At 41.6% G+C, this 24,284-nt stretch overlaps 1 protein-coding gene across 6 annotated transcripts in view; it reads right to left on the bottom strand.

Moving 5' to 3' along the window:
* The window catches only part of EYA1 (EYA transcriptional coactivator and phosphatase 1), a 174,190-nt gene that overhangs the window by 20,288 nt on the left and 129,618 nt on the right, over positions 1-24,284 (bottom strand). For all 6 annotated transcript variants that reach the window (XM_047783769.1, XM_047783772.1, XM_047783770.1 and 3 more), the window contains one exon: positions 25-83. In XM_047783769.1, the coding sequence (XP_047639725.1) occupies positions 25-83 (59 nt within the window). The remainder of the gene's footprint in view (positions 1-24; positions 84-24,284) is intronic.

Here is a 24,284-nt window from a genome sequence, read left to right as displayed (position 1 = left end):
ATCACGTTCCCTTCAAGGGCTCACCTTAGGTCTTGTCCATTGTCATCCGAAGAGACATCATCTATATGAACTTGGTCACATTCCTAAAGTGCAATTAAAATGATACGTGTTAATTCTCAAAAAAGCATCTATGTTTTGAGGGGAAACCACACACAGCTATTAAAAAAAAAAAAAAATCCCAAACATAGTAATTGGAGTGTTTTCCAACCACGTCAATCAGTAGGTGGCAGTCTTGTTAAATTGACATTTTTACCTACTTGAACATAAGATACAAGCCATGTCATTAAGGACTACTGTTATTCAGCTTCAGAAAACACATTTTTGTGTTTAGAAAGGAAAGTGATTGAGAACAATTAGCATATGTGTTCCATAAACCTCAGATACCTGAAGACATTGTGCTGCTCGGAGCTGATTCAGTCAATGCCGAAGCTTAACTGAAACCAGACATTTCGGTAAATCTAACATGCTAGAAAAATTAAACCTGATGCTAACTGCCAATGAAATTATGACCTCTGATTGCTGTTGAGCCACACACCAACACAGCCTGGGGCCAGCGTGCAGAGGAGCCCAGACCAGAAAATCTGTTACTGGTTTGCCATTGATTTGAGAGATGCGTGTTTTATTCTGTGTGTGTGTGTGTGTGTGTGTGTGTGTGTGTGTGTCTGTAGGAAAAAAGCATAGGAGACTTCACAACCTAAACAAAAATAATCAACACATGAGGGTTTTTTTTGGTTTGTTTTTTGCTGTTTCACTATTATTACATACTCATTTTAAACACTGGATTTATGAGTTGATCTTAGAATAATGTGATGTGAACAGACCTGATTTTTAAATCCCAAACCATGTGTAAACTGTTTAGAATAGGAAGTGTAATCGTAGGCCAAAGCTCAGTTGGACAAGTTCATGTTCATGCACCTGCTAACATAGAAGCACCCCTACATCTTATTGCCATGTCCCCAGCCCCTAGCATCCTTATGGGCAGAGCAGACACTCAATAACCATGTGTTGAACAAAAGAAGACATACTTATTTGGAGACAGACAAGGTCTCTAGTTGAGAAACAAGTAACACACACTTGGCATGCTTTAATGCTTTGGTCACGACTCTCCTCTTTGTAGTCAGCCTCCAAATACCCCAGAGGCTTTTAATTTATTTCCATTAAAAGTTTTAATTAAAAAATATTAAAAGAAATTTGCAGGTGGGCATCCTGCATTTTCAAAGGTCTTTGGAATAAAGTTCTAGTCATCTTTCCTATAGATTCAATTTTACAGAATCTAGCCTATCCCTCTAGTGCCTGACATTCAACTTGTAACAAAAATGCCATAGGTAAAGCACCACCATCACAGAAGGTATATTTTTTTATGTTGCTGGTTCCTTCTGAATACATTCTTTTCTCTGCAAGGAAGAGAGCAGGAGAGAGAAGTGGAAAGAAACTCAAACCAGCTGTTGCTTAACAGAATTAAAATCATGACCCCCCAACCCCTTCTCTAAAGCATCTATTTTCCAGGCAGCCCTCTCCCAGCAAGCAGCAAGTTCCAAGGAGGAAAAGACTTTGACCTTGTAACCCTCCCCTGCTCTCCTGAGGTCCATAACCCCAGATAAGAAAAAAGGAATAACGTCTAGGAGGCCAAGCAGGCCGACTGTGAATTTAACATTTCAAAAACAGGTCATTCCTGCAGAACGTATTGGAGAACTTCTCAGCGTTATTAATCGAATTGTAATTGGGACGAGGAATGCTAGTTGTGTTGTTTTTTTCAACCGCGCACTCATTCTGGGGTTCAAGAGGTACTAAATCATGAGTTTCTACAATCTAGCCATATCGCTAGCCAGAAATGCAAACACTGTGTTGTCGGTAAAAGACACTTTTAGGGTGAGTTACAAACAAATGCACAAAAGGTGTACTCTCCCCGAACACCACCCCCCCGACCCCCGCCGCCGCTCCCCAAAAGCCACAGCGCTGCAGTGGACAATTTTTCTCTCTTGGGAGAAAGAACAGAGAGGAGGAGGAAGCAGAGGAATTAGAGGAGGAAAAGATGTGCTGAAAAGGATTGAATTCAAGGAATCAACACGGACCTTAAGTTACTTGGTTAACTCAAGGGGTGGGAAGAATTCTTTGGAAAACAGGGTGTTAAGAGGCTTTTCTTAAGCTAATGCAGTTGTAAATCTCCATTACTAACAGGACGCCCGTTTATCTTCTAATGACCGCTGATGACTCTCCCATTACTATTGTCTGGCCACTTCCTGTATTTATTTTCTCCTGCCAGCTTTGGTTAAGACTTTTTGTTCCCAGGCGAGGCCCTCATTTGAAGTATTGTTCCATCTCTTGGTGCGCTCTAATTAAGTGTCAACAGCTTCCAGCTTTTTGACCTGCAGATAAAACCCAAGTCACTTCACAGTGGTTTGACAAAAGCGAAGTGTGGTGTTGGTGGCCACAGGAGAATCTTACTCTTGAGCAGAATTCTTGGAGAAGGATTTTTAATGAAAATACCTTTACAAAAAGGGCGCAATCGGCACTTTTAGGAATGAAAAGTCATTAATCTGTCCATATAAAATGTGTTTTTGGAGTGGCCACTTGTTTTACTTCATAAGAGACAAGTACTAGGTTGTCCAAACTTCTCATAAGATACACACTAAAGATGCGTCACGGCGAAGTCCTGTATGAATTTCCAAATAATGGTATCGGTGTCTTGGGACCTAAGCTGTGTATTTTTTTTTTAATTTAATGAGAAATGATAGTATTACTATTTTGATGCTAACCTATTCAAAACTGAATCCCCCAAAGAACGGAGACTATGGAGATACTGAAATACCATTTCGCTTCCCAGCAGAGAATGTATGAACTTGTGCTGTGTGTTCACTCTCAAATTAGAAAGTGAGCTCCCTACATTCTGATATCCTGAAATCACCTCCTCCAGGGGGATAAGACTCCGTTTCTCCCACTTTTCCAAAGCCATCTTGCTTTGTGTTTGCCTTCCTAAGAGGAGCCTAATTTTGGGTTTTCAGTTCTGCTTTCTGCATCTGGTTTCCAAATTGGATATAAACCCAGACAATTAGGGAACTAAGGGAGGGGAGCAGAAGGGGTTCTGGACCCACTGAAATGACAGCAACAAAGACTCACTGCAAGAATCTATAGATGCAGAAGATAATAATGGAATCTTTCTATATTGCTGGTGCCAAGTTACATTAAAAACTCAAATTTGATGCCCAGGATACAAAGTGCAGAGCACAGAGAATGCCATGAGAAAATAGGTGTTTATTCCCAAAAGACTGAATGTACTGAAAATGTACCTTGGAAATAAACTTCCAGAGTATGTGATAGGGCTTTAAGGAGTTCAAGTCATTACTGAATCCAAGTTTTTGGGTAGCATCCGCATTGAGGCCACTACTACCGGCTTGAGCGGTTTAATATATTTCACACATTAATCTATCCTGCTGAGGCTTGAGATGCCTAAGGGACCCCTAATGTGTTTGGGTGTCAGGCCTGGGGCCTCGCTTGGGGCAGAAAGTAGTGATTTCCCAGACTCCTGGGAGACTTTGCACCTAACACCCATCCAAGCTGACTAAAGAGTGCCTTAGCTTAGAAAGGTGGTCATTTATTTATTCATGTCTCTGGTTATTTGCTAAGCAGCACCTATGTTCTGGGGACTCTTCTAGATGCTAAACACATACCACTTTACACGAAAATCCTTACCATCTTGGAATTAACATTTTAGTTGGGAAAGAGCTAAACAGGAAAATATGTAAAATGTACAATGATAAGCGCTGAGAAGACAAAATACAGCAGGCAAGGTGAGTAGTCAAAGCTGTGGGGGTGTCTGGGGGGAAAAGCCTGTAGACCAAGGAAAGAACAGGTTCAAAGGGGGGGGGGGAGGGGAAGCAGGTGACAGTGAGGAGCTGCCTCTGCCTTGGAAATAGCATCAAGTTATCAGTTCCTGCCCTCAAGGCACTTAGAGTTTGGCAGGAAAGCCACAAGTTAATTAACTAACTGCACATGCGACACATTAATTACTGTTGTGGTAAATGCTGCAGAACCTCCCTGGACTCCAAAAGAATATCCTTTTTTGCTAAAGGGTGGAATTCTACTCAGTCCAAGAGGGTCGCAGGGGGTGAAAAACTGAAATGATATTGTGCTCCACCAAGGAGACACAGCCCAGCCTTTGCTTCACTCTGATTTAAAGCAATCAGATAAAGAGACACACGGTGGATGGTGAGAGATGGTTCACCATCACTGAAGCTCTGGTAAGAGAAACACAACATAGGTTTTTGATCCTGGATTGTCAATGCTGGCTCTCTCTCTCTTTTTTTTTTTTTCTTTTCATGGCTGTACCTGCAGCATGTGGAGGTTCCCAGGCTAGGGGTCTAATTGGAGCTGCAGCTGCCGGCCTACGCCACAGCCACACCAGATCTGAACCTCATCTGCAACCTACATCGCACTTGTGGCCATGCTGGATCCTTAATCTACTGCGCAAGGCCAGGGATCAACACCACATCCTCATGGACACTGTGTCAGATTCTTAACCCACTGAGCCACAACAGGAACTCCTGGTCCTCTATTTTGAATGGCTGTGGGGTTGGGGGAAGCACTTTGGGGACACACTGTTCCTCTCTCTCTAGGAAATATCCCCAGACTTAGGGATGCAAAGAGGCTCTGTGGGGTTAGCGAGCAGGTCCCAGAGGTGAGAGGGAAGGTTCCTGAACAGAGTTTCTTTAACGCACTCTGCCCCCACCCTTGCCCCTCACCACCCAACTACAGATGCAAGAATTGCTGTGGGACTGGAAGGGGATCAAGACGTAAGCAGAATTATTTGTTGTTGGTGACTTTCCAACAGTTCTGCATAAAGGCTCTGTATCAAGTCAATACTACAGAAAGGTATAATTAACATATTTATTTAACCAATTTTCACACTCTCCACCTGTGGCAAAGAGATTCTAAGAGGCCAGTGCTCGGCTACATTAGACTTATCTGCGCTAGGAACATTTCACAATGAATGACCAAATTAAATGTTGCTAAAGCACTGGGCTCCCTGCTCCCATCCGGAGCTGCACCCCTCCCTTTGCAGAAGTTTCAAGCACCAGGAAAACCCCACCCCCTGACACATGATCACCAAACTGTCCGATGTTGACACTCCGTATCCACCAAAGAGTGAGTCCCTCCTTCATTCAAGTGATGACAGACAACATCAATAAGAACCATTGCTGACACTTCTGTGCAATTCCTGTGGAGGCAGGCTGGTTTCTCTGCCTCACAGAGCCTCCTGTTTCTTGGTGAGCTCAGTTACTGAGAGTTATTTATGTTGAAAACAAACTAGTGGTTAATGATATTACCCGTTTCACAGCCACACATAAACGAAGACGTGGCCAAGGGGCTAAACTAAGCACTAAAGACGCTACAGGTCTTTGACCCCCGTTCCCTGTTTCCTCCCGGGATCCCCAGATTTCACACAATGCAGGTAACTGCCACCCCATGTGGTGCTGTAACCCAGTGGGACCCTGTGAGGCCTTCCCAGAATGGACCCCAATCCTGTCCTCTGCCTGCCATCTTTTTTTTTTTTTTTGTCTTTTTAGGGCCACACCCAAGGCATATGGAAATTCCCAGGCTGGGGGGTTGAATTGGAGCTGTAGCTGTGGCCTACACCACAGCCACAGCAACAATGGATCCAAGCCACTGGACCACAGCTCCTGGCAACACTGGATCCTTAACCCATTGAGCAATGCCAGGAATCGAACCTATGCCCTTAAGGATACAAGTTCATTACCACTGGGCTATGGTGGGAATGCATCTACCTGCCTTTTGTCTGTAGAAAACCTTTTGTCAAAGACTCAAGCAGAGAAGTGAGAAAATAGAGAAAAAGAAAAAGAGTCAAGCAAGACAAAATAATCATAGGTTAGCTATTCAGCAAAGTCAGGGACCTGTAGCTCTTCCTCAAGGACTAGAGAGAATATTCTGAGCCATGTCCTTGAAGCTGGTTTGCAGGTGCTGAAGCCCTCGCCAGTAGAAGAAGTCAACTGTACATGGCCCACAAGCACATAGACCCCAAACTGGTTGGAACCAGAAGGCTGATGACCCCTGCCTCCCAATTACCTCACCACCCACCAATCAAGAAAACGTCCATGAGCTGATCAGACCCTGCTCCTTGACATTACAGGACTTCCCACTACCCACTCTAAGCTGGGGGGCGGGGCGGGGGGGAGGGCACAGTCCTTGAGGCACCAGCCTGCTGTGTTCCCCCTTTGTCTGGCAATTAAAGCCACTTTTTCTGTTTCCTCCCATGCTGTCTCTGAGTTTCTATTTGGCATCGGTGTACAGAGGTAACTGATATTTTGGCAACATGGCCATGACCTAGGCCTTTGGTGGCTTGTCAGTTCTGCATTTAGGGGTCCAGCTCCAGCATGAAGCCTCCCTGTCCTCTGCCCTGCTCCCACCTGGGTGGGTCCAGCATTTGTCACCACGGCCCCTCCCCCAGCCCAGAGCTTGACTGAGAGTCCTCCAGCCTTCAGTTCGAGCCCCGCCCCTTGTCTCCACCAGGCCTTCAAACAACTGGCTCTTTGGAGGGAGGCTGTCCAGAAGGGGAGCCACTGGGTCTTTGCTGGGGTGGAGGATACAGAGTACAGTTGTAGGCAGTGACAAGGTAGGTGCCAGCATGACTTTGACCCAATGTGTCCTAATAGGAGGCTTGAAGCCTGGGAATAGGATTTGGCCCCAGTTGCGGTAGAGCTGAATGGGGGAAGATGGCAACGATCAGATCAGAGAGGCGTGATGCTGAGCCCACAGGTGCTAGCCTGCAAACTCTGTTCTCCCTGACAGGCATCTTCACATCCACACCACCCACCAAACCAGCAAAGCTGACCCTTGGCCCGTGCTTCATGGAGGAGTGAAATAAGATAAAGTGAGCAAGCTTCCATTCCTACCGGCCCTCAGCTCCCTGACATCTTGGCATTGGTGGGGCTGGATTATGAAATGCTCATGTGCATGGCTGGGGAAAACTGCCAACACATGAAGCAGAGACTACCAGGTCTGGTGTTAGGATCAGGATGAGAGCCACATCGGGTCCGGTCTCACGGCCATGCGGCCAAGGTGCAGTCCCTTTCAGAACTCCGGCTGCACTGTTATTCTGCCTTTTTGGTCCCTTCTGTCATTATTCTTGGCATCACAACTCAAGCTGACCTTTTTTTCTGATCCATCATCATCTCTGGCCTTCCAGGGCTGGCCCACAGACATGTTCTTTTGGACCAAGCCCCAGGAATAACTCTGATTTTGTACAGGGGCTCATATGCAAAATATTAAGTTATGGCAGAATTTTTCTGCAAATATTTATTCTTCTTTGATACCGTAGTGGTTGGCCTTTTCCCCTAAGCCTTTCGCTGGTGCCATAATTATGGAAAAATACACCATACCATTCAAGTTCATTTAGGAAAATTAATAAAAAGAATTAAGACAGTGACAATGGGTCTTATTCCCTGTGCCAAGCACAGTGACGTCACAGCCAGGGTGCTGCGGCATTATACCTCTGAACCTGACCCTAGAAACATAAACGCCGAGTAAACCTGAAGGCTTTGTATATACAGAGACTCCTCGAAGACTTTGAGGCAGCCTGCGTGTTATGAGAGGGAACAATATAAAAACGTTACAAACACGTCTTTGGAGAAGTTGAGTTACATAAGCCCCAATCCTGCTGACTGAGGCTGTATCTGCTCCATTTTCCAAATTTACCATCAGAAAACTAACACCACACGGCCAACTAATTGTTTCCGTACCTTCCTTTACAAAGTAAAAATGGAAGGAAAAGAGTCATCAGAGGAGCTGTTTTCATTGTGTTTCTACATCAGCGTGTCTACTGAGAGTTGGCCAAGGAACCGATGGCTGGGTTCTCTGTCTCATCCTATCTGTCATCAAACAGGTATAGCCACGGCTCTGACCATCCCACTCCCTAACCAACATGGGTACTTGCTTGGCGATTGGCAGCTACAACTTCATTGGCAAAATCAGGTGAAATGGATCATCCTGGAGATGTGCTGTGAATCAGAAGTTCTATGTAAGGGGAGGAGGTGGTGAAGAAATAAGCTACTTGATGGGAAGATGTGAAAAATCCTGCTTCTACTTCACTGGCATTTAGATTCAGCATGTCAGGCTCTGTGGTTAAGAAATTCTGTCCATAATGGAGTTCCCGTCGTGGTGCAGTGGTTAATGAATCCAACTAGGAACCATGAGGTTGCAGGTTCGATCCCTGGCATTGCTCAGTGGGTTAAGGATCTGGCTTTGCTGTGAGCTGTGGTGTAGGTTGCAGACACAGCTCGGATCCCGCGTTGCTGTGGCTGTGGTGTAGGCCTGCGGCTACAGCTCCGATTGGACCCTTAGCCTGGGAACCTCCATATGCCGTGAGAAGCGGCCCTAGAAAAGCCATAAAGACAAAAATAAATAAATAAATAAAAAAGAAATTCTGTCCATACTGTATAGCACAGGGAAGTGTATTCAATATCTTGTAATAACCTATAATAGAATATATACATATTATATAACTGTATATTATTAGACATTATATATATATAATTGACTCATTTGCTGTACATCTGAATCTAAAACAACACTGTAAATCAACCATACAACTTTATAAGTTGTACACATACACAACTATACATTTTATTTACTTTTACAACTACACATTTTAAATCCTTAAAAACAAAACAAACAAAAACAAAAACGCAAGAAATCCTGGCCATGAGTGAGTAAATTTGTCGAAACTAAGCTTTTACTTGCATATTTTGCTCTGTAGAAAGAGGCTGTCCAATCAACATGCTGTATGCCATATTTATACTTAGGGTTGGGGAATAATATGTTTGCACTGTGCTTTCTAAAGGTGTGTCGAAACCCTCACTGCACTTGCAAAAAGATGCAACAAAAAGCACCTTATGACCTGCCCATCGCCCTTGCGTTCCCACCACAAGGCTTCCTTGCAAAGGAAAAGGGTGCCGAGTGCCCTGGACTAAGGCACAGGAGAGGAAAAACAAAGGGAGTTTTTGAAATCTGCCTCCTTCTGATTGACAGTTTGGGAAACACGCCTTAAGGAATTAAAATATAGCTGGACAAATTTATCTTTAAACTCCCCCTTTAAAAACATTTACCCAGCATAGAATTAGTGCCAATACGTAAGTCAATATTTAAATGTCCCTCTCTTTTTTGATAGGCATAGGATGATATGACTATAGAAGCCAATAGGAAAAAAAAAATAGAATTTCAAATCTCAGAAACTGACTAAGGGGAATTTTAACATCTATTTTTGAGGTTTGGTAACAAGATGCAACTTGCGGTAACACAGCCTGTTTTTAATTATTGTTTCTTACTTAGGAAAACAGTATTTTAATATATTGAATGTTACAATATCCTGTAGGGATTATCTAAACAAGAGACTTTACTAGAATCATGTTTACATTAGTCAGGAAGCCTAGGTACCTGTATCTGAAACCCAAGGTCTGAATTACAGCAGTTTTAACAAAGGTAAGATATTAGCTATTTCAATCTGGTTGTGTTTAGATGAATATTCATAAGACATTTAGAGAACAAAACCTCTGCTGAAAGTACCAAAGAAGGCATATGAAGGCAAAAGATAAACTGCTTAAGCTATATTTTCATACATGTACAAAGTTATAGCAAATATTTAAAATCACTAAATAAAAATTATAGGACTCTCAAGCTTATAAAGACGAAAATGTGACTTTAAGTTTGTAGTATTTCCTTATCATATGAATTCCTTTTTAAATGTGCTCATTAAAACAAGATATCATGCTAGTTCTTTAGCATGCCTCTCAAAGAATCCCAAAGGAATTACATGAAGCTAGTTCCTTCTTAGCAAGTGGTGTAGTGTGAATAAATATGTTATGTCAGTTTCACTCTGCATGGAGTTCCTTCTCTCTAATCAGGAATCTGTACCACAGGGTCGTTGAATATATTTGTCTTCATTCACACTCTCAAACTTATTAGGTTGAGGGAAAGGAAGACTTACTTCTTTCTTTCAGAAAGAACTGAAAAGAAGCTTTTAAAATAAAATAGGCTTATTTAAAATTATTAAATGCTGTGTCCCTAAAAGTACTGGATTCATTTACCTGATAATTATGGCAAATATTACATTTGATTGAATGATATTGACACATACTTTTACTTTTTAAAAAACATGCAGTAAACTAAAAAATACAGAGAATAAAAAGCATACAGGGAATGAGAAGGTGTAGAGGGCATGCCTAATATCTAATGCTACAAGACCCATCTTTTATTGTTTAAGTTATGTTCTGTGCAACAGCACAGTATATTTCAATGCATTCTATAGCCCTACCACATGATATTCTATACAAAAAGCTCTGGCTCAAATACACAGCTTCATTTGTAGCTCAGCTAATATAAGAAGATACAGCATTTTACACATTTGCCCAGAAATCAGTGAAAATGTAACCAACCTTCAAATACAAAATAGGGCAGTGCCTTAGTATTTGAGAATATGTCAGATTGTATTATTCAGCTTTTCCTGAAAGTATCGTACATACTTTTAATTGTATCAGGTAATTTAAAATAAAGTAGTGAGATAAAAGATAAAGGGAGACAGAACAAAATAATAACTCAGAGCCTAAATAAGAAGAAACTCAGTGCACATCTAATAGAAATGTCATTTTTTTGGAATGTCGAGTCAGAACTACTCTTACGGATAAGCCTTTGATTTACTGCTGAGCTGATTTCTCAATTTTCAATGGGTTTGCCCATCATTTTGCAAACGTAATTTGTCACTGGCCACAGTGTTCTTTGTAACTCCTGTTGCCTTCCTTTTAGATCTATTATTCCTGCTGAGACTGTCTACCGAAGGAGAATTTTTCATAGTGACACCAACTCTAGTCTTGCTGTGAATAATCACATTCTCATAAAAATCATTCTTTTTATTGCAAACTTGCTGCCAGAAGCATGGAAACATACCCAAACCAGGAAACCTTTTATCCTTTTCTGCAATCACTTTCTTTCAACTTTCACTGCCATTTGAAGAAAATGAATTACACACTAATTTATTCATAAAGCATTTAACTAGAAGTTTGCACTCCCACAGAATATTTCTGTTTGGATCACACATAAACCAATGAACTAAAGCTGTCATATGAAACAGGTCATGTTTTAAGACAGCTCTTTTTTTTTCCAAAACATTTTTTTTAACTCTAAAATTCAGTATTTGCAACAAATACAAGTTCTCAGTTATGACCATTCCCTGTCTATGGATTCATCTTTATTGAACTGCAAACCAATACATGAGTACAATTTTCAAAGACATTATTTCAATATAACTGGCTTTTTTAAGTGACTCTTTTTTGCAGACGTAGGGAGTGCAATTTGAAAGTTTAAAAGAGAGCAATGTATTCATTTACCTTGTATCACACACTCAGATGACTTTCTCCTAGTTAACAATACTCAATTTTGTGTAAAGGAATGTGGAACTCAGAATAACACCCAAAGTTCATAAGTTAAGAAAAAAATTCTCCAACCTGATTTCCTCTGCCATATAATTACTGCTGACTCTGGAGAGAAAAGTATGCAGAACCGGACATAAGCACCTAAAAAAAAAAGATACATTCCCCAAGAGCTGCAGGAAGGTTCCATCATCACCTTCCCTCACTGTCAGCCCCTCATCAGGGAGTAAGGACTTCTCAGGGGGCACTTTATCACTCAAAAAGCTCTCTCTTCTCTTCCAAGTTATCAATGGGTCTGAAATTTCACCCTCTGAAATCATCCCTTTTTAACCTTTCATAAAATGATGACTTCAGGTAAGGTTAAAAGACGTAAGCTTTGTTACTTTGGTGTGAACTGTTCTATCTGATGACTTTCCTCCAGCCTGGGGTGGAGGAGGGGTGGGCGCAGGTATTGACTGGGTGTCAATAGGGGAAGGGTGGGAGGAGTGGGTGCCTGAAAGGAAAAGCTAAGAAAAAATTTTGTTTACACTCACAGTCTCCATCCCTATAAAACCACCCCTTTCCCCATGAACTAATAAGCATTTCAAGCAACAAAGAGTATATTTTGGTTCTTTACATATTACTCAGGAAAATACTATATTGTGTACCATTAACATAGCACTAATATTATCTATGTTGTATTTTACCTCTGGAAATACCATGAGAAAATACAGAGGGCATGAGGTCTGAATTCTTTCATTTTTTCAGGTATTCAACTAATAATGGCCAACCATGTATTTATACGCCAGGCACCAAGCACATACAAACAAAGGAGATGCAGAGCTTGCCAGTAAGGCTTCAAAAACATGGGAAAGGGGTAGAGAGAGAGGATACACGTGAAGGTGCCTATTACTTGCTCTCAGGGAAGGGACTAGAACTCTCACAAGGCTATGAGAATGGAACATGGGGTTCATCGTGTCCCTTGCCCTTCTCTTTTCAAAGCTGCCTGGGTGTCAATCATCTTCAGATGCAGTTTTCTCAAAGTAGGTTTTGCTCTCCCAGGAAATACGATTTCCACTAGGGAGGATTAGTTTCTTGGGAGTAAGTAATGCATTTCACTTCTTTTCTATCTTCCTGTCTTTTAACCAGAAGGGGATCAATAGATACTCTGGAAGAATTAAATTTGAAACACTGACTATATTCCAATGCAAATGGGCATTTGAGGGTCTCTATAAGGAGCCTTAACCTTGCCCATCCAATGCCATATTTATCTGTCCGTCCTTCACAGCCCATCGCAAGGAGGCACGTGCTCCTGGCCTCAATCAGCCTGGCCTCCCTCCCCTCTTCCACCAGATAAGGACTGTGTCTCTTTCTGGCTGGAATGCCATTCCTCTCCTTTCTCTCCTCTCAAGGCAATGGTTCTCTGACAAGCTCTTCTTGGATACTTTTCTTTCTTGACCCTGATGTCTGCTCTGCAACTCACTGTCTGGATAACAGAAACAATTATTAAGAGCTGATGATGTAACAGGCATGTGTGTTACAGGTTACTTCCAATCTTCCCTTAAACTCTACACTTGATAGATAAGGAAATGAAGACTTATTTAGATTACATCTGTGTATCCCACCAAGCAATGCATTCTCTGAAGGAAGAGAAAACTTTTTATGGGTCTTTTAAATCCCTATTTCATTTCTTTTTTTTTTTTTTTAAATTTATAGCTCATCTGTGGCATATGGAAGTTCCTGGACCAGGGGTTGAATCTGAGCCACAGCTGTGACCTATGCTGCAGCTGCGGCAACGTCAGATCCTTTAACCCACGTGCTGGGCTGGAGATGGAACCCACACCTCCGTAGTGACTGGTGCTGCTGCAGTTGGATTCTTAACCCACTGTGCCACAGGGGAACTCCCCTTACTTATTTTCTAAATAGGACCCAATTTCTGCCTCTTCCTTTTCTATGTGGACCAAACACATGGATGATACTGAAGGAAACCTTCCAGATTATCTGACTGACAATTTAATATGAAAGAGTAGGATGACCTAACCAGAAATTAACTGCTAACATTTTGTATTTTGTCACTGCAATGTTAAAAAGTTTGTAGTTTTATGAAAATAAATTTACTATTTTGTCTGATTATAAAATGATACATACTCCTGTAGAGAATTCATGCAAAGAGAAAAACGTATACAAGAAATAAACTTCAATTCTATCCCTCAGAAGTAACCATGGTAAAAATCCTTCCAATCCTGCCATCATTCTTCCTGGTCCTACTCACTCAATTATCTGACACTCCTCATGTTTTTCATAGAGCTTACATTTTAGTAGAATATACACACCAAAAAAAGCAGGTAAAACTAGATACCTTCTATAGTAGCTATAAAAATATGACAGGTATAGTTTTGTAGCTACTTTCTCCTCCACTCAATAATACAGAAAGAAGATCTTTTTATATCAATTAATCATCTATATTATCTTCTAAACTGCTGTATACTATTCCAAATTAGGTACATCTCATATTTCTTTTAACCAAGCGATGGCTTATGGTTTCTGGTATTTTAGTGGACTATTAATTTAAGTAGGGTAACAACTGTTGATCTTCCTTACAGTTCTATTTTAAATATTTAAAATATTAAATTACATTATGATTCATTAATAATATTTAAGCACCTGTGCGCTAGTACAGTCATCACTTAGTAGATACTTAAGTGAGTGATCATACTGATGAACATGCTTAGCCGTATTTATGACATTCGTTTATTTCTTTAGGCTCTATTCTACTTTCCTTACCTGATATTTTTAATCTCTTAAATCTCTGAGCTTTGCTCACTATGTACCTTCTGCTTAGAACACTCTTCTTTTAAAGCCCACCCCACATGGCTCTGTTGATACCTGTTAATCTTTTTCTGGCAGTTTCAATGTCACCTTCATCTTTCTGCTTATTCCTGTTTCCTCTGAGCTTATATGATTTTTAAGCTCCTTGAGAACATGAATATCTTCATCTTGTTTCCTATACATCCCTAAAAAGTCTTACAAAATTCATTTGCTTCTTAACTCAAACATATGGTTTTAAATTTTCTCTTGGATTTTGGAAAAGCATTTGTCAAGTTCCTTAAGGCCTTGGCTGATATGGTGCATGACCTCTGCTCATGACCGTCTGAACAGGTTCGTGATTGGAAGTAGAGTGACTTGTTTAATTGTGGCCATTTGGAGTTTAAGTAGTTTTCCTTATATGTTAAAGAAGGGGAAGGTTATAATTGCTACATTAAAAGAGAAAGTATTATCTCACCACACCTCTACATAAAAACTACTTTTCATCTGTCAATTTTCCAAGCTACTGATTTTTTTCCTTAGCAGAAACATCTGCGAGTCCAGTAGAACTCAGTCAGTATGGGTTTAGAACAAACCAGTTCCACTAATTAAAAGGAATTATGTCTTGATCCTAAGAGCTCCCTTTAGCTTTCTCACAAAACACCAATACCAGAAGATAATTCTCAGTCCATTACTTTTGAAGAGGCATCACAAAATAATGCCGATGAAAAGCAGCCTCCTCTCTGCCTGCCCCAGCCCTTTGCCTGCCTTACGGAGGAGTAGCACACAATTAGCAGCAAGAAAAATCTGGGATTTAGAGTGTTTCCTTAGAAATGCCATTAGCATCCTGGACTGGCTGTGCCCAGATAGAGGCTCTATTGTAACTGCCCCGAAATGGAAGAAGACTCCAGGGACTGAAATTAAACACATTTTGGGGAAGTTGAAGTTACAGGCTTTTCTCTTGCACTAGTCAATTAAAAATTTTTTTCTTTCTCAACTCCACAAACTTCCTATGAAGGTAAGTGGGGTAAAATATGGCTTTAGAAAGTAGAAACTCTCCTCTTTCAGAATGAAGATTAGTGGGAGCACCTGTCAAAATGAAGACCCTAAACAAAAAGTCTGTCATATGTAATACCCGTAGGTCAATTTCTCAGGATTTTTAAATAAAATGACCACCAATTCTGCGAAAGCTGAACTAGCATTTCTTTTTTATTTTTGGCCACTCCCGTGGCATATGGAAGTGTCTGGGCCAGAGGCTGAATGTGAGCTGCAGTTGTGACCTACACCATGGCTGCAGCAACGCCAGATCCTTAGCCCACTGGGCTGGGCCAGGGATGGAGCCCATGCTGCCACAAAGACAAGGTGAAGTGGCACTTCTATTAGGCAAGAAGGGAAGGTTTCCCGCACGCCAAAGCCAGCCATGTGCCTTTGCCAGATCATCTCATTAGCTCACTGCACTGCACCCCCAGGCCATCTCTGAACGTGCCAGGGTTGAAGGTCACAGAGTGGCTGGAAATGAGGCCTGAACCAAGGTCACTCCACCCCTCAAGTGTTCACTCTTCCCTCAGACCACTTGGCTACCCCACTGCTTCAGCCACAGAATAAAGCCCATGTTTTATAATAACTCTTAATGGAACATAACTTTTAAAAATTGTGAGTCACTGTGTTGTACACCTGAAATTTACATAATATTGCACATCCATGATACCTCAGTAAAAAAAACTAGTACAAAAGAGACTACGGTAAAACTAGGAAGATAGTTTCACGGGCAGGTTCATTTTCAGTTTGCTAAAACAGAAACTGTGTCTTGATATACGTTATTTCATTTTCGGAATTAGGAGTCTTCGATATACATGTAGCTTCTGTGTTTCCAAGCCAAAATCTTACAGACAGACCTCTGCTCTGAGATAATGTTGCTTTTTCATTTGATATATTCTTCCCTTTCCAGGAAATTCTTTTTTTTTGGGGGGGGGGGGCTGCTCCTGCCGCATATGGAGTTTCCCAGGCTAGGGGTCTAATTGGAGCTGTGGCCACTGGCCTACGCCAGAGTCACAGCAACACGGATCCGAGCCTGGTCTGTGACCTACACCACAGCTCACGGCAACGCCGGACCCTCAACCCACTGAGCAAGGCCAGGGATCGAACCCAAAACCTCATGGTTTCTAGTTGGATTCGTTAACCCCTGCGCCACAACGGGAACTCTGAAATTCTTAACCAGTTTTGTGGGAGATGACTTCAAACTCACTTCTCTCTTTCTGAGGTTCAGCCCTGTACACACGACTGTTTGTTGGAATTCTGCCTGAGGTCCAGCACACACTTCCGATTCAAGATCTCAGAGCTGAATTTAGCATCTTCCTCCCAAAGCCAAGCCGATTGTCCTGCACTGTCTATCTCTACCTTATTGCCCAAGCAAGAAACAAAGATTCTTGCTTCCCAAGCCACTGCATTAAATCTATTCCCTCATGGTCTCCTGACTACTTTCTTAATCTCTTTCCCATTTGCCCCATACTGTACTCTGTTCCCACAAAGAACCCTGGTGATTTCTCACCTATTATCGACATACCGATATGTCTGACCTCACAGTACAATGCATCTCCACAGCAGTGTGAAATATTCTCTGGCAATGGCCTCGGCAGTCAATATGACATTCAACTTCCTCAGCAGAGTGTACAAAGCCTTTCACGGTCTGGCTCCTGTCTCTCTGTCCTCTTATCTCACAACTGCCCTACATGTGTTCTGTGCTTACATATTTATTAATTCATTTTTTTAGGGCCACACCTGCAGCATGTGGAAACTTCCACATGCTGCAGCTGCCGACCTATACCCACAGCCACAGCCACGCCACATCTGACCTGCGTCTGCAACCTACACCACAGCTCATGGCAATGCCAGATCCTTAACCCACTGAGAGAGGCCAGGGATTGAACCTGCATCCTCATGGAAACTAGTTGGGTTCATTACTGCAGAGCCACAACGGGAACTCCTGCTCTGTGCTTTAGATCTACTCAAACCCTGGTCCTAACCACCATGCTTTCCTCTAGCAAAGGTGACGTCCTGGGGATGTCATTTCTCCTGCCCTCTCAGCCTTGCCACCTCTTCCCCAGGCTCGGTTAGCCACCTTGCCTTTGGACTCTGCCAGTGTCCTTACATGTGGCCATCACTGTGTTGAGACACTGTGATATAACTGTTCCCTTGCTTTCCTGTTTCCACCTCCCCTCTTGACTCTTTGAGGGCAGGGCATCTATTTCATCTCTTCTCCTCAATGCCTCACATAGAGTCCAATGTCCACAATGGAGTAAACGAAGAAATTTAGGGCACTATATAGCTCTTTTTCTCTCTCCTAGAGAGGCAACTAAAATAATATTTATCTACTCAACAACAGGAACTTATATGCACATATCTGTCTGTCCATCACCTCTCTGTCAGGCCAATCTACTGACCCACCTACCCCTAAACCTTTCAAAACAGATTTTAGGTTGCTTGAACAACTGCGGTCTGTGACACATAGTGCGAAACAAATCTAGCAATAATTCATTAGAGAAAACCACGTCCCCTTATTGGGATGTGCTGCATTACAACAGTGTGTGGAAGCACCAGCATGCTACTATTTCCTGTTGTGGCAGGAGAAACAGCCAGGTTATGGGACGTGGGTAGACAGATTTATGCAATGATATCTGAGTTAGGAAACCCCTGCTCCCACCTTAGCTTTACTATAACCAAGTGGCCGAGGGCAAAAAAAAAAAAAAAAATCACTTTCCTTCAATTGCCCACACAGGTAAACTGCAGTTAAGAAGACTGGGTTCTCAGTGTTGATGGAGAATCAAAGTCAATGCTTTGTACTGATATGAGAAGGGTTTCCCTAAAGACTGCTGCCCCCTGCCACCACCATGTCATTTTGCACATTCAAGGCTCCGCTCCAGGCTGCAGACACCACCAGCAAGGTCCATAAGCCATCCTTTGAAACATGAGGCCAGAAGAGGCAAGGAAAGGACAACTTAACAGCACAACCCAAGAAACAAATGCCTTTGACATGAAGTCAACATTCCCATTTTCCTTTTTTTTTTTTAAATTTGCTTTATGATTTTTATTTTTCCCTTATAGTTGACTTGCAGTGTTCTGTCAATTTCTACTGTACAGCAAAGTGACCCAGTCATATATATATATACATTCTTTTGCTCACATTATCCTCCATCATGTTTCATCACCAGTGACTGGACATAGTTCCCTGTGCTATACAGCAGGATCTCATTGTTTATCCAGTCCCAAAGCACCCCTATTTTCAATGAATGAAAGGACAGCACACTGGGTGGGGAGCCAGATACCATCCCTATTTAACTGCCCTAAGGAAACCTCCCCTCTTGGACCTGGGGGTGCAAGGAGGAGGTGAATGAGGAAGGAATAAGAGGAGTACTCTGTGATGTACCTGGAACCATTTGCATTTGCAAAGTGAACACTGGAAGAATTTCTGTTGTTTCTCTGGTATGATTTCTGTTGGAATTCTACATGGGAATTTTGGGAGCAAACCACTTATTGTTTTACATTCTTCACTCCCGAACCATTTCCTAAGTCACCCCCTCTTCTTCCTCCATGGCCCTACCCTCCAGTTTTTTTGCATCAAAGATACTCAATAAAGAATAACAGCAGATTAAATCCCACTCCTGGGCACATATCCAGAGAGAACTCTGATTTAAAAAGATACATGTGCCGTGGCACAGTGGAAATGAATCCCACTAGGAACAATGAAGTTGTGGGATTCGATCCCTGGCCTCGCTGAGTGGGTTAAGGATCTGGTGTTACAGTGAGCTGTGGTGTAGATCTCAGATGTGGCTTGGATCTGGCATTGCTGTGGTTGTGTGTAGGCCAGCAGCTGAAGCTCCAATTGGACCCCTAGCCTGGGAACCTCCATAGGCCACAGGTGCGGCCCTAAAAAGACAAAAAAATAAAAGATACATGCATCCCTATGTTCATAGCAGCACTATTGATAACAGCCAAGACGCAGAAGCTACCTAAATGTCCAGTGATGGCTGAGTGAATAAAGAAGATATGGTACATGTATTGAAATGGAATGCTACTCAGCCATAAAAAGAGAATGAGATAGTGCCGTTTGCAGCAACATGGATGGACTAGAGGTTATCATACCAAGTGAAGTAAGCCAGACAAAGACAAATATCACGTGTTATCACTTATATGTGGAATCTAAAATATGACACAAATGAATTTATCTATGAAACAGAAACAGACACACACAGAACAGACTTCCCCAAGGGTTGCCAAGGGGAAGGGGGGTTGGGGGAGGGATGGAGTGGGAGCTGGGGATTAGCAGATGCAAACTATTATATATAGGATGGATCAGCAAAAAGGTCCTATTGTAGAGCACAGAGAACTATATTTAATATCCTGTGATAAACCATGTAAAAAAGAATATGAAAAAGAATGTATATATATGTATAGCCAAATCATTTTGCTGTACAGAAGAAATTAACACAGCATTGTAAATCCCCTCTACTTCAATAAAATACATTTTGAAAAAAGAATAGCAGATTAGACTTCCTTAGTACCTCCTGTTTGGTGGAACTGGTTCTATGCCCTGAACAGGTATTCATATACTGAATCTTCACCCTGACCCTAGGAGGTGGGTACGCTCATCATCCAATTTTCCAGATAAAATACTGAGGCATGGAGGCATCCCTCAGGAATGAATGAATTCATGAGTTTAACCTCTGATACCTCTAGAATTGTAAGATAGCTCATCCATAGGGCTCAAACATAGGGCTTTGAGTCAAGTTGGAATAGTTGATTATTCAATAATTTTCTAATTATAAGAAATATTAACAAAAAATAAAATATAAAGAAAACTTGGAGTTTAGTTTCTGGTAGTATTATCCCATTATCCAGAGATAAATCCTTTTTTTTTTTGTAGAAATTATTTATTTTTGCAACTTTTAAAAAACTTTATTGGCATACAGTTGACTTAAAATGTTGTGTGTGTGTCAGGTGTACAGCAAAGTGAATCAATGGTACATACACATATACCCATTTTTTCCCCCATATAGGTTATTACAGACTATTGAGTAGCTTTCCCTGTGCTAGACAGTAGGTTCATATTAATCATCTATTATATACAGCAATGTGTATATATTATTTGCATCCTCCCAATTCCCCTCTCCCCATAACAGTTTCACCTATGGTAACCATAAGATTGGTTTTGAAATCTGTGAGTTTGTTTGTACTTTATAAATAAATTCTTTTCTATCATTTTTATTAGATTCCACATATAATCGATATCATATACAACATTTTTAAGGCGAAAATCTTTAATCTTCTTTTGGATGTATATACCTTTTTTTTTTCAAACCTTAAACTGGAACTACACTGAGTATCATTTGATATCATACTCCTTGCACGTCCACTGGGTTCTGACACTCAAGATTTTGAAAATATCGCTTAAAAAAAGAGAGTAGCTGAGTTCCCATTGTGGCTCAGTGGTTAATGAATCCAACTAGGAACCATGAGGTTGCAGGTTCGATCCCTGGCCTTGCTCAGTGGGTTAAGGATCCGGCGTTGCTGTGAGCTGTGGTGTAGGTTGCAGAAGCCGTTTGGATCCTGTGTTGCTGTGGCTCTGGAGTAGGCCAGCAGCTACAGCTCTGATTTGACCCCTAGCCTGGGAATCTCCATATGCCACGGGAGTGGCTCAAGAAATGGCAAAAAGACAAAAAAAAAAAAGAGAGAGAGAGAGAGAGTAGCAATTACTTTTGAAAAGTTAATGCATGCAAATAATAATAAAAAAAGAGCAGTGCTCACAGGAGACTCTCACTTTAAAAAATTTGGAAAAAATTAAAAGATACATTGGAGAGCCTTCCATGTACCAAACTGGTGTTAGGTGTGTAGGCTTCAAGCAGGCAAATCATGGTCCCTGTTTTCAAGGGACCACCTGGTGGGGGATGAAGGGAGATAGAAAATCAGAAAATTATTATTACAAAATATTACAGGTGGTTTTTTTTTACAGTGAGAAGAACCTTCACGTCCACTGTGAAACCCCAGTTGCCGTGCCTGCATCTGTACCTGGAGTTTCAGACTCCCTTACTGAAGCCTTATCCTGTAACTTGTGCTCTGGATCCCATCCTTTCTTGTAACCCACTTCACTCTTTTGGCTGCTCCTTCTCTTCACCACACCTGGGATCATTTCTAGGGAATCAGTCTCATTACCAAACATGCCTTAACTTCTGTTTTAAAAATAACCACTTCCTCCTTCCTCTGGTATATGATCCTCTCCATGTACCACCCACCTCTTTGCATTTTGTCATTGTGGAAACTCTCAGTCTTTCCTGTTTTCACTTCATCAACCCTTGTCCTCTCTTCAACCCATTCCCATTAGTCTTCCACTTCACTGAAGTGGTGCTTATCAGGGTCATTACCAGCCAACATTCCTGGTGAATCCAACAGCCACTTCTCTGTCCTCCTTGTCCTCTCCTTAAGCAGCATTTGACACAGCGGTGCACCCCAGCCCCGGTACCTGAAACCCCGTTCTCTAGGTTTCTGTGATGCCTCAGACGTTTTCACCTACCTCATTGCCAGTCCTTACCTTTCTCTCTTGAAAGTTTTTTCTTGGTCCTATTTCTAATTGTCTGAGCATCTAATCTGAGGCTCTCTTCTCAATTTACTCTTTTCCCTGTGAGATGCTATTTCTCATGCCTTTAGGACCCCTAAAAGTGTTTCTTCACATGTGGCTCTATTCTCTGAAGTCCAAACTTGAATGTACATAATCTCTTGACCTGGATGTTGAAATTTTTTTTTTTCAGCTACACCTATGGCATATGGAACTTCCTGGGGTAAGGGTAGAATTGGAACTGCAGCTGCTGGCCTACACCACAGTCATAGCAACATTGGGTTTGAGCCACATCTGAAACCTCCACCGCAGCTTGCAGCAATGCCAAAAACTCAATCCACTGAGTGAGGCCAGGGATCGAACCTGCAACCTCATGGATACTAGTCAGGTTCTTAACCTGCTGAGCCACAATGGGAACTCCTTGAATAGGTATTTCAAACTTAATATGTTTGATGCAGAATAGTTGAGGACAACTCTTCCCCCAATCTTGCCACCCCAAAGGCACTCTTCCTCATCTCAGATAACATGACCACCTGTCTAGTTGCTCCAGTCAAAACCTAGTAGCCACCCTTGATTCTGTTATCCTTCTCCTCCCACCTCTGATCCATTAGCAGATCCTCCCAGTAGCACTTCCACGAAATTATGCTGTAAATCATGCACCTTCTCACCATGTCTCAGCCCAAAGTCTCCTAGATGTCTCATTGATTCTACTCTTGCCCCCTTCCTCATAGGATGAAACCTGATCTTTTAAAAGTACAAACACTAGTCTATCATGTTCATGCTTACAACTCACCAATGGCTGCCCACTGCAATTAGAAAGAAAAAAAAAAATCCATCTTCTTCACCACAGTCTACAAGGCCCTTCCTGATCTGGACCCTTCACTTTCCCCTTATTCACTCTGCCCCCGCTACACTCATGAGCTTGTTATTTCTTGAAGGAGCAAAATGCATCCCCACCTCAGGGCCTTTGCACAGGCCACTCCCATTCCAGAATGCCTTTCTGCCGTTACAGCTGCTTCCTACTGGAAACTTCTTGGTTCTTTCACCAATGTCTTCTCCTCAGAGACACCTCTTTCTGAACATCTCAGCTAAAGGTGCCCCACTCCACAACATCCCTTAATCAATTATTCTTTGATTATCTACCCAGTACTATCTCTAGCTGAAATTATTTTATTTACATAGTGTTTATTTCCTACTTCCCCTCCAGAGTGTGAACTCAATGAAGAGAGTAACTTTGACTCAATCATCGCTGCCTCCTCAGCATTGAGAACAGTGTCTAGCAACTAATAGCCATATATTACATATATTGAATATTGAATGAAGGACAGACATATAAAGAGATTATGAAATGCTCTGATCATCTCAGTTTTGGAGCATCACAGAAAAACAGCCTTTATAACCCCATCATTCAGACTGGCAGCATTTTAATGTATTTACCTCCAATTATTTTTCCATATGTCATAGATGCTAAAATAAGAATCATATAGTATACTTTATTTTGCAGACTGCTTATCTTTAAAACTTGAAGTTATGTACTGGTAGCTTTTACAATATATAGTTCTCTCAGTTTTTTTTAATATGCATAATTTCAAAAAATTAATAAATTAAAGAAGTATTAGGTTTATAGGAAAATCTGGCAGAAAGTACAGGGATTTTTCCCATATACCCTCTGCTCCCACATGTACATAACTTTCCCTACTCTCAACATCTCACATCAGAGTGGTACATTTGTTACAATCAATGAACCTGTATTGACACATCATCACCAGCCAAAGTCCATAGATTACATGAGGTTCACATTTGGCATGGTACTTTCTATGGGTTTGAACAAATGTACGGCGACATGTACCTACCACTGCAGTATCAAACAGAATAGAATCACTACCCTAAAAATCTTCTTTGGTCTACCTAATTCGTCTCTCTCTATCCCTAACCCCTGGCAGCCTGATCCACGGTTCTGCCTTTTCTAGAATGTCCTGTAGCTGGACTCAGACAGTATGTAGCCTTTTCAGATAACATGCCATGGAGTTTACCATTAAGACCACACTGTCCTGTTACTGCCAATTTTGAACCTTGAAATGGACCGTGCATATTTTTCCTACATTTAATAAGCAGTCTTAAAACAATTGTCCATGAGGATGAATCATTAATCACTGTTTAAGGATATTTTAAATATTTCTATATTTTAGTGTGGGGTTGAGTGGACTTCCAGAAGGTGTTGGACCTGAGTTAGAACCTGCCACTCAGTAGCTGTGTGGCCCAGGGCAAGTTTTGTTTTAACCACTCTAAGCTTCTCGGCTAGTCCATAAAATGGAGATGATAATGGTTCTATTCCATACAATGGAGGCAGTGATGGTGCTCCTATCATAGAAGTGTCAGGGTATTCGGTGGAATACTGTATGAATAATGTTAGGACAAGTGTTCAATACACGTTTATTACTATGCCAATTCTCTGTCTG

This window comes from Phacochoerus africanus, chromosome 6 (assembly GCF_016906955.1).
Source record: "Phacochoerus africanus isolate WHEZ1 chromosome 6, ROS_Pafr_v1, whole genome shotgun sequence".
Classification (NCBI taxonomy): domain Eukaryota; kingdom Metazoa; phylum Chordata; class Mammalia; order Artiodactyla; family Suidae; genus Phacochoerus; species Phacochoerus africanus.
Note: the sequence above shows the minus strand (reverse complement) of the source record. Positions and strands in the feature narration are given on the sequence as shown.